We start from the raw sequence: 10,361 nt of genomic DNA, 5'->3' as shown, positions 1-10,361 counted from the left end.
GGGGGACAGAAATCATTCTAACTAATTTATTTTTTGACGGGTGGAGTAGGCAGGGGGCTGGGGAGGGGTTGAGGAGGGGGCTGGGGAGGGGACTGGGGAGGGGGCTGAGGAGGGGACTGGGGAGGGGGCTGAGGAGGGGGCTGAGGAGGGGGCTGAGGAGGGGACTGGGGAGGGGGCTGAGGAGGGGGCTGAGGAGGGGACTGGGGAGGGGGCTGAGGAGTGGGCTGAGGAGGGGACTGGGGAGGGGACTGGGGAGGGGACTGGGGAGGGGGCTGAGGAGGGGACTGGGGAGGGGGCTGAGGAGGGGGCTGGGGAGGGGGCTGAGGAGGGGGCTGGGGAGGGGGCTGAGGAGCGGGCTGAGGAGGGGGCTGAGGAGGGGGCTGAGGAGGGGACTGGGGAGGGGGCTGAGGAGGGGGCTGGGGAGGGGGCTGAGGAGGGGGCTGAGGAGGGGACTGGGGAGGGGACTAAGGAGTGGGCTGAGGAGGGGACTGGGGAGGGGGCTGAGGAGCGGGCTGAGGAGGGGGCTGAGGAGGGGGGGAGGAGGGGGCTGGTGAGGGGTCTGAGGAGGGGTCTGAGGAGGGGACTGAGGAGAGGGCTGGGGAGTGGGCTGGGGAGGGGACTGAGTGGATTCCTTTGTCAACACAATCCAGCCTGAAAGTAGTTCCTCTGTATTTTTCAATGCTAACCAGATTGAGATAAGTTTAGCAGCCTAAAAAAGGACTTGAGCCCTGGGAACCAAGGCTGAGGTGAGCATGAGAGGAGCCGAGCCACAAGTGCCCCCTCGACACTCTTTATCTGGATTCAGCAACAACGTGTGGAAGAACTTTTCTGACATTCCAATGTTCAGTGGTGATAAAAGGGACCTGTGTTATCAGTAGAACATGTAGTATTACTGGACTCTCAAATCTCCTGTCAAATCATTTTACTTAAGACTCTGTAGAGGAGACATTAACCACCAAAAATGAAGTGGAGATTTTACTTTCCAAAGTTCAACATTCCATATTACTTTTTGACATTGCTCATATTCCTGTGGCTGTTCAATTGATTGGGATGTTTGCTCCATTCTATGCCTCAGTGATTGTGAGTTTTTGATGTGTCCGGCACTTTACAATGCCTCTTCTTGTAGAATGAAATTCTTTCCATTGGAATGCTCATTTATCTGATGAGGTCACATAGTTGAGCTCAGGGACCACTGTTGAGCATTGACAAGGAAAGTCTGCCCCCTCATTTCTTGAGTCATCAGAGCAAGGAGCCTTATCTGTTTACCTAAAGAGAGGGAGAGGAGGAGGGAGGGAGGGAGAGAATAGGCATAACACGGAGTACCAGCCAGGAGAGAGTTTACAAAACAAAAAGAGGTAGATAAAAGTGGGCGAGGACACGCACTGGTCTCCGCGGAGCCGAGCTGTCACAAGCCATCTGGGTCCTCTCATAATCCCCCATCAAACAGCCCGACTGGCCAGAAAGAAAAGAGTGGAGGAAAAGAGGGGAAAAGGAGAGAGAGATCTGGATGGTGAGAGAGACAGGGAGATCTGGAAGGAGAAAGAGAGAGAGAGAGATTTGGATGGTGAGAGAGAGAGAAATATCTGGGTGGGGAAAGAGAGAGAGAGATCTGGACAGTGAGAGAAAGAGAGAGATCTGGACAATGAGAGAGAGAGTGAGATCTGGACGGTGAGAGAGAGAGATCTGGATGGTGAGAGAGAGAGAGAGATTTGGACGGTGAGAGAGAGAGAGATCTGGACGGAGAAAAAATAAGTGTGAAGAGAAAAGCGAAGATGCCGGAGAACAAGGCGACAGTGTACAGGACCAGCAGCTACCTGTCCCACTCTGCCTACAGGAAGATCAAGCGGGTTCTGAGCTTCAGGAGGCGTGAGTTTCTCAGACCACACAGAGACCCACACAGAGAACCACACACAGGCATCCACACAGAGACCCACACAGAGACCCACACAGAGCTGCAGTGTGAGGCAGGCTGTGTAGATAGGTGGTATGGGGGTATGGAGGGTTTGAGTTCACTTGTCTGAGGAAAGGAAAGAAAATCCCTGAACCATCAAACTCTATAATCATCTGTTTATTAAATTAGCCTGGGTGATCTTAAATCCTCTCTCTCTCTCTCTCTCCTCTCTTTCCCCTCTCTCTCTCTCCTCTCTCTCTCTTTCCTCTCTGTCTCTCTCTCCTCTCTGTCTCTCTCTCTCTCTCTCCTCTCTGTCTCTCTCAGGCGTGTTTGGCCAGCGGCTGGAGGAGACGGTTCTGTATGAGCGGCGTTACGGGGTAAACATGGCACCGCTGGTGGTGGAGCAGTGTGTGGACTTTATCCGGGAGCGGGGTCTTCTGGAGGTGGGGTTGTTCCGCCAGCCAGGCCAGGCCACGCTGGTTAAAGAGTTGCAGGATGCCTTCGACGCTGGGGAGAAGCCCTCCTTTGACAGGTAAGAGCTCTCCAGTCAACCCAAACAGGTTCTGCTTGATTGCAAACACTGCAGTTCCCAAGCAAACAGATCAAGTTCATAAAGTTATACCTATGCTCCAGGTATGTCTGGATGTCTCACTATATGTAGTTGATCACCCACATACACTGGTAGTGATGTGCTGTATTTTAAGTGTGTGTGTGTGTGTGTGTGTGTGTGTGTGTGTGCGTGCGGGTTTGTCATCCTAGCAGTACAGACGTGCACACCGTGGCGTCTCTCCTGAAGCTGTATCTGCGGGAGCTGCCAGAGCCACTGGTGCCCTTCTCTAGATACCAGGACTTCCTGGTGTGTGGCAAGAAGATCTCCTCTGAGAGGAAGCAGGTAAGTCTCCATCCAGCCACATCATGCAGGCCATGCTGAGATGCACCGGATAAACAGATGAAGACAGAACACCGCTGATCTAAAAGTCCAAGGGAGAAATCTAATTGATAAACTCCACCAATGGTTAATATTGTGATAGAAGCAGCGTAGCGCACTACCTACAACAATATCTTTGCCTGTGTCTCCAAGAGTTTGACAGAACTACGGCATCTTCTTCATCAACTTCCAGTGGCTAACTTCAACCTGCTCAACTACATCTGCCAGTAAGTCTACCGTTTACCTGTAATTTACAACAATTATCACAAATCAAGATATGGTCAAATCTGCATACAACATACCTCACGATTAATGCATTTCCAAAGCAATGAATGGAAATTGATTGAATCACAAAAGCAGGGTTCCCCAACTTGCGGGCCGCGGGGATTTTATTAGGCACCTCAACTTTTCTGAGCAATATAAAAAAATATTGTATTTGATTCATTTTTATTTGTTTGTTTATTGTTGGACATCCAAGTGATTTTAATGTTGGAAATGTGTTCCAAAGTATTCCCACACATAATAGAGAGATATACAGTGCCTTCGGAAAGTATTCAGACCTCTGATTTTTTCCACATTTTATTACGTTACAGCCTTATTCTAAAATTGATTAAATAAATACACACAATACCCTACAATGACAAAGCAAAAACAGTATTTTTTTTTAGCAAATTTATAAAAAATAAAAACACATACCTTATCTATATAAGTATTCAGACCCTTTGCTATGACACTCGAAATTGAGATCAGGTGCATCCTGTTTCCATTGATCATCCTTGAGATGTTTCTACAACTTGATTGGAGTACACCTGTGGAAAATTCAATTGATTGGACATGATTTGAAAAGGCATACACCTGTCTATATAAGGTCCCACAGTTGAGATTGCATGTCATTGCAAAAACCAAGCCGTGAGGTTGAAGGAATTGTCCGTAAAGCTTCGAGACAGAATTGTGTCGAGGCACAGATCTGGGGAAGGGTACCAAAACATTTCTGCAGCATTGAAGGTCCCAAGAACACAGTGGCCTCCATCATTCTTAAATGGAAGAAGTTTGGACCCACCAAGACTCTTCCTAGAGCTGGTTGCCTGGACAAACTGAGCAATCGGGGGAGAAGGGTCTTGGTCAGGGAGTTGACCAAGAAACCAATGGTCACTCTGACAGAGCTCCAGAGTTCCTCTGGGGAGATGGGAGAACCTTCCAGAAGGACAACCATCTCTGCAGCACTCCACCAATCAGGCCTTTATGGTAGAGCGGCCAGACACAAGCCAAACCTCTGTAAAAGGCACATGACAGCCTGCTTGGAGTTTGCCAAAAGGCACCTAAAGACTCTTAGACCATGAGAAACAAGATTCTCTGGTCTGATGAAACCAAGTTTCAACTCTTTGGCCTGAATGCCAAGTGACACGTCTGGAGAAAACCTAGCACCATCCCTATGGTGAAGCATGGTGGGGGTTTTCAGCGGCAGGGACTGGGAGACTAGTCAGGATCGAGGCAAAGATAAACAGAGCAAAATACAAAGAGATCCTTGATGAAAACCTGCTCCAGAGATCTCAGGACCTCAAACTGGGGCGAAGGTTCACCTTTCAACAAGACAACAACCCTAAGCACACAGCCAAGACAACGCAGGAGTGGCTTCGGGACAAGTCTCTGAATGTCCTTGAGAGGCCCAGCCAGAGCCCGGACTTGAACCCGATTTAACATCTCTGGAGAGAACTGAAAATAGCTGTGCAGCAACACTCCCCATCCAACCTGACAGAGCTGGAGAGGATCTACAGAGAAGAATGGGAGAAACTCCCCAAATACAGGTGTGCCAAGCTTGTAGCATTTTACCCAAGAAGACTGGAGGCTGTCATTTCTGCCAAAGGTGCTTCAACAAGTACTGAGTAAAGGGTCTGAATACTTATGTAAATGTGATAAATGTTTTTTATTTTTAATAAATTAGAAAACATTTAAAAAAAATGTTTTTGCTTCATCATTATGGGGTCTTGTGTGTAGATTGATGAGAAAAAAAACACAATTTAATCAATTAGAAAATAAGGCTGTAATGTAACAAAATTTGGAAAAGGTCAAGGGGTCTGAATACTTTCCGAAGGCACTGTATGTGATCGTATACAAACGTAAGCAAGGTTTGAAATGATTCTATTTAAGTCAAATATTATATCTGTTTTTGTTTCTCGCGGTCAATTTGCAGTCTACAAATGATTTTTAATTATGTTCCGGTCCCCTGACCATCTAGCTCAAGAAGAATCGGCCTGCAGTTGAATCTAGTTGATGATTCCTGCACTATCGGTCGTTTTATGTCATTTCAACAAACCATGACACCCACCATCTCAGATGGTTCTGAAATCATTTCTGTAGTTAGAAACAGATAAGATTAGATAGAATTCCTGCAACATAATTTTGTTGAAATATAATTATCTGAGAAATTAAGCTAATTGATTGCATTTTAAGTTATAGAACTCATATAATATTCAATAAATATAGTACCCAACATCCGATTTGGACCAAACTTTTTTTCTAACAATGAGTAAGACGTGGAATCCAAATAGATTGTCAAAAGCCACCCAGAAAACCCCCCACACCCCACACCCAACGCCAATCCTATCCTTACATAAAGTATACAGTATGTCTGACTAGTAGTATGGAGCTGCGGCTTGGAGTTTCTTCATCCTATGTGATATATTCTCTGTGAATTTAGTGATGTTTATCCCCCCTGTTCAGAGTCATTGAAGTTGTTAGGTTTATGTCCCATAGATAGCTGTTCCTGCTATTATTATTATTTATTTTTTAAAGAATTCCCCCCTCAATGTTAAAGGGGTTAATAGTTCACCCATAATACCAAATGACATATTGGTTTCCTTACCCTGTAAGCAGTTTATGGACAAGGTATGACAGCAATCTATGCTTTGGTTTTTATTTACCTGGCCACTGTTTCAAATGCTAACTTCTTTTCATTTGTGGCAGAAATCCAATGCAAGTCAATGGTACCTATACTAGCATTTTCACGTTTCATATCCAAGTAACATCATTGAGTTACACAATCAATTTTTAGCTACTTCAGGATGATTTGGACATGAAGCATGGCTTTTGACCATTTTTGTGTGTTCTTCATGTCTAACTCATTGTTTAAAAAAGGTTGATCCAAATCAGATGTTAGTTACGATATTTTTTTAATATTATATTTGTTTACATTTTAGTCATTTAGCAGATGCTCTTATCCAGAGCAACTTACAGTAGTGAATGCATACATTTCATAAATTCTTTCTCCGTATTTGGTACTGGTCCCCCATGGGAATCAAACCCACAACTCTGGTGTTGCAAACACCATGCTCTACCAACTGAGCCACATGGGACCATATGAATGAATGCTATAAATTAAAATGACAAATTTGGGTGAAATCAATTAGCTTAATTGATGATATGTATCTCCAAAAAATAATGGTGCAAAAATGCTAATCTTATCTGTTTCTAACAACAGAAACGATTTCAGAACAATCTGAGATAGTGGGTGTCAAAATCCTCTTTCTTGGACTTTTAGAGGTGGAACGACCCAATAGAATTGACCTGTGGCCCAGTCACAACATACGCCATACAGCCTCATCTGTTCAACCATGACACATTTCTGTATGTTATGTAGCAGATGTGACAAAATCGACTTTGCCCAAGTCTCACACAGATAAATCACTGCCAATACAGGTTTTTGAACGAAGTCCAGTCCTATTCTAGCAGCAACAAGATGAGCACCCAGAACCTGGCTACTGTTTTTGGCCCAAACATCCTACGACCCAAAGCTGAAGTTCCTGAGAGTATCATTGAAGGTGTGTGAGAGTCAGTGGAGGCTGGTGGGAGGAGGTATAGGAGGATGGGCTCATTGTAATGGCTGGAATTGAAATTAAGGAACGGAGTCAAACGCGGTTTCCATATATTTGATAGCATTCCATTTATTCCATTCCAGCCAGTACAATGAGCCCGTCCTCCTGTAGCTCCTCCCACCAGCCTCCACTGGTGAGAGTGTTATTCAGAGAAAGAGACATGGATCAGAGCCAGACAGAACTAGCCTACAGATACAGAGCCAGTAAAGACAGACTGAGACAGATATAGGCAGGTAAAGATAGTGTCTGTCTGTCTGCCCGTGTGTCCTTGAGACTGTTTATATCAACACATTGTTGTGTAACATGCTATGTGCCATGTGATGCTGTTTGTACTGTATGTGTCCAGCTGTGTCCAGCTGTTACTCACTGTCTGTCTGTCTGTCTGTCTGTCTGTCTGCCCCCCCCCCCCCCAGGGGCAGCCGTGGTGCAGCAGCTTATGTCCGAGCTGATCAGGGAGCACCAGTGCCTTTTTTCCAGGGAGGGGGGAGACATAGAGGCCCCTGGCTCTTCACGTCCTGACTCTTACCCATGTCAGAGATGGAAAGGAGACCCATTCCAGGGTGTGCACATCCAGCCAACTGCCCAGACCCAGTCGCATGATTACAGGCTGGGCATAACAGCTGAGCACCTCCCCCAACAACAGCTAGCTCACCATCCTTCCCCTTGCTCCCGCCAGCTCTCCCTGCCTCTGATCCCTAAGAGGAGAGAGTCGGCCCAATACCCAGATAAAACCAGCTTAGCCACACGGCTGTCCATCACAGACCACCAGCAGCAGCCAGCTGAGGTGTTCTCTCCAGCGAGTCTTGCTTCTGGGCCTCTGTACCACAGATACACTCTGTCCCAGTCCACTGAGACCGCAGACAGCCCCCACCCTGCCTCCCAACTCACAACCTCTGCCTCCACAGTGACGCTACAGGCTGCCCCAGAACCCAGCAGCATGCTGCCCATTGGCTGGAGGGGCCCTGAGGATCCCAGCTGGGCTGCAGAACAGGGGACCACTGGCACCAGTGGCAGCAGTGAGGCTCAGGACAGTACTCTGTCTGTCTATGACAACCTGGACACACTACAACGCATGGAGGAGGTGGCTGCGGATGGTGGTTGGGGCAGCCCTGCTGGCCCAGTGGAGGTAGAGGTGGGCACGGCCAGCATGGTAGATACCAGAAGCTCCTGGTCTTCCTGTGAGATTCTGTCCCTGGAAGACAGTGGGAGTGGTGTGGTCAGAACCAGCCCAGGACGAGGGTCCACTAGGTTCCCCTCCTTCAGGACTGACCCAGGAGACGAGGACCTCCATCCTAACTCCCCAGCCTCCTCCTCTGCTCTCACTGATGCCCCCCTGAGCACGGGCAGCTCGGAGGTCTTCCTGCCCTCTGCTCCTCCAGACCTCCGCGTCCCCCCGGCCTCCCAGGCCATGCACTGGCTCTTGACTGGCCTCAGACAACAGATGGCCAGGCAGAGGGCTGAGTTCGAGGCCAAGATCCAGAGGTAATAGAACTGTGAATAAACCATGCCAATGCAACAGCAGTCCTTGTCAACAGTCTATATACATGCTACACGGAGTGTACAAAATATTAGGAACACCTGCTCTTTCCATGACATAGACTGACCAGGTGAAAGCTATGATCCCTTATTGATGTCACTTGTTAAATCCACTTCAAATCAGTGTAGATGAAGGGGAGGAGACGGTTAAAGAAGGATTTTTAAGCCTTAAGACAATTGAGACATTGATTGTGTATGTATACAGTTTAGAGGGTGAATGGGCAAGATAAAAGATTAAGATGCCTTTGAACGGGGTATGGTAGTAGGTGCCAGGTGCACCGGTTTGTGTGTGTCAAGAACTGCAACGCTGCTGGGTTTTCAAGCAACAGTTTCCTGTGTTTATCAAGAATGGTCCATCACCATCCAAAGGACATCCAGCCAATTTGACACAACTGTGGGAAGCATTGGAGTCACCATGGGCCAGCATCCCTGTGAAATTCTTTTGACACCTTATAGAGTCCATGCTCCGACGAATTGAGGCTGTTCTGATGGTAAAAGGTGGTGCAACTCATCAAGAATAGGAAGGGGATCCTAATGTTTTGTACACTCAGTGTAGTCTATATAGTCTTCAACATGTGTCAGGTTACAATAACATGATATTAGTCCTACATGTTCCATGTTACACCACAGTCCTGTAGTACCAGCAGAGTGAAACCACTGTGTGTGACTCCCTGTCCTTCTCTGTCCTGTCTCTCCCAGGTTGGAGAAGCGTAACGAGGCCCTCCAGGGGGAGGTGGTGGGACTGCGGACCAGCCTGGAGCAGCAGCGCCGCTGGTACAGCGTGGCCGAGATCAAGATCCGCAACGTGGAGCGTGCCCGGGCCGACGCCGACCGCCGCAACACCACTCTACAGAGGGAGATGGAGCAGTTCTTTGATACCTTCGGAGAGCTGAACGCTGAGGCACGGAAGAGCGAAGGTTAGGGTTAGCACCCCTGGAGAGCTGAGCGCTGAGGCCAGGAAGAGCAAGCATATCTTACAGAGCTTCTGATGGCCAGTCAGATTAGAGAAAGATGCCATTATCAGAGCACTACAAGAGCAGTATCAGGAGAAAACACTATCCATCTGAATGGAATACAGAGAGAACTGTCTGTTGCCATGATTAATCCATATTGGATTTGTCTCTTAATGAGTTGTACATGTTTGAGGATGGTTCTAAGACAGTTTTGAGATGGAACCTGCTGAGATAGACAGCTCTGCTCTGATGCCTTGGACATTGTTCAACCAGACATATTGACCACCAGACCAGACCAGACCAGAATGAGGTGGACTGGAGACGATGGAGACAGACAAGAAACATAAGCTACTGAGCTCACTAAATGTGTCTATGACTGAAATGAGCCCTATAACATACAGAATCAAAACTTGGAGACAATGGATGGCTGACAGCTGGCCTGGCCATTGATATAAAAGAGAGGCCCAGACCCAGCCAGTCTGTCCTGAGCCACACAGGAAAAGTTTTGAAAGAGATCTGGGAAGTAACATAACAGTCTCATAGAATCTGACCCTATGAGATCCGGAGTACTGCTGGTTTTCAGTTCTACCTGATAATTCATTACACCCACCTGGTGCCCCAGGTCTAAATATGTCCCTGCTTAGAAGGGAAGAATGGGGGGGGGGGCATTGGAACTAGCTTCAAGGTCCAGATTTGAATGTGAGGCCCAAACAAGGTGTTGAAACGCAGAGAAGTTGTACTATTCCCAGTCTCTGACAAGATCCCACAGCCATTTCGACACTGTGTGAAAGCTGATCTTAAATAGGATTTGATTTAGTGCTTCCAAGTATTGAGGTCATGTTCTGAGTTTGTCTATGAGGGTATCTAAGAACAGACTCATATTACTGATGCAGGTATTTCACACTGCTATAAATATGAAGGATTATAATTTGGGACCCATCTGAACACTATTTCACTTCGTTATGACAGGGCAGGGTGAGTCACAGCTTTTAACAGTACACCACTTGAAAATACCCTGTAGCTTTTCCACGAAACCAATATGTATAGTGCAATATTAACGTCCTGAATAATAAAACATACTTTTACTAAATCATTTTGCTGAGGAACGTGCGCGCACACACACACTGAAACACGCATGCAAGCACGCAAACACACACACTTGTATGCAAGCACGCAAACAC

The 10,361-nt window shown here is 47.1% G+C and overlaps 1 protein-coding gene across 2 annotated transcripts; it reads left to right on the top strand.

The window, feature by feature from the left end:
- Positions 1-1,330: 1,330 nt before the first annotated feature.
- On the top strand, positions 1,331-10,306 carry LOC106563759 (rho GTPase-activating protein 24). 2 transcript variants are annotated; one of them, XM_045690152.2, is made up of 7 exons: positions 1,331-1,866; positions 2,216-2,423; positions 2,654-2,783; positions 2,973-3,046; positions 6,516-6,637; positions 7,105-8,173; positions 8,927-10,306. In XM_045690152.2, the coding sequence occupies exons 1-7, from the start codon at positions 1,773-1,775 to the stop codon at positions 9,147-9,149; spliced, it is 1,920 nt and encodes a 639-aa protein (XP_045546108.1). In that variant the 5' UTR covers positions 1,331-1,772; the 3' UTR covers positions 9,150-10,306. The 2 variants fall into 2 exon arrangements, with proteins under 2 accessions (XP_045546108.1, XP_013985077.1); XM_014129602.3 differs by having other exon boundaries at positions 1,332-1,866; positions 2,651-2,783.
- The last annotated feature ends 55 nt before the right edge of the window (positions 10,307-10,361 follow it).

The sequence above is a fragment of the Salmo salar genome, chromosome 11 (genome assembly GCF_965601325.2).
Source record: "Salmo salar chromosome 11, fSalSal1, whole genome shotgun sequence".
Taxonomy (NCBI): Eukaryota; Metazoa; Chordata; class Actinopteri; order Salmoniformes; family Salmonidae; genus Salmo; species Salmo salar.
The sequence above is the reverse complement of the archived record's forward strand: the minus strand, read 5'-3'. Positions and strand labels throughout refer to the sequence as shown.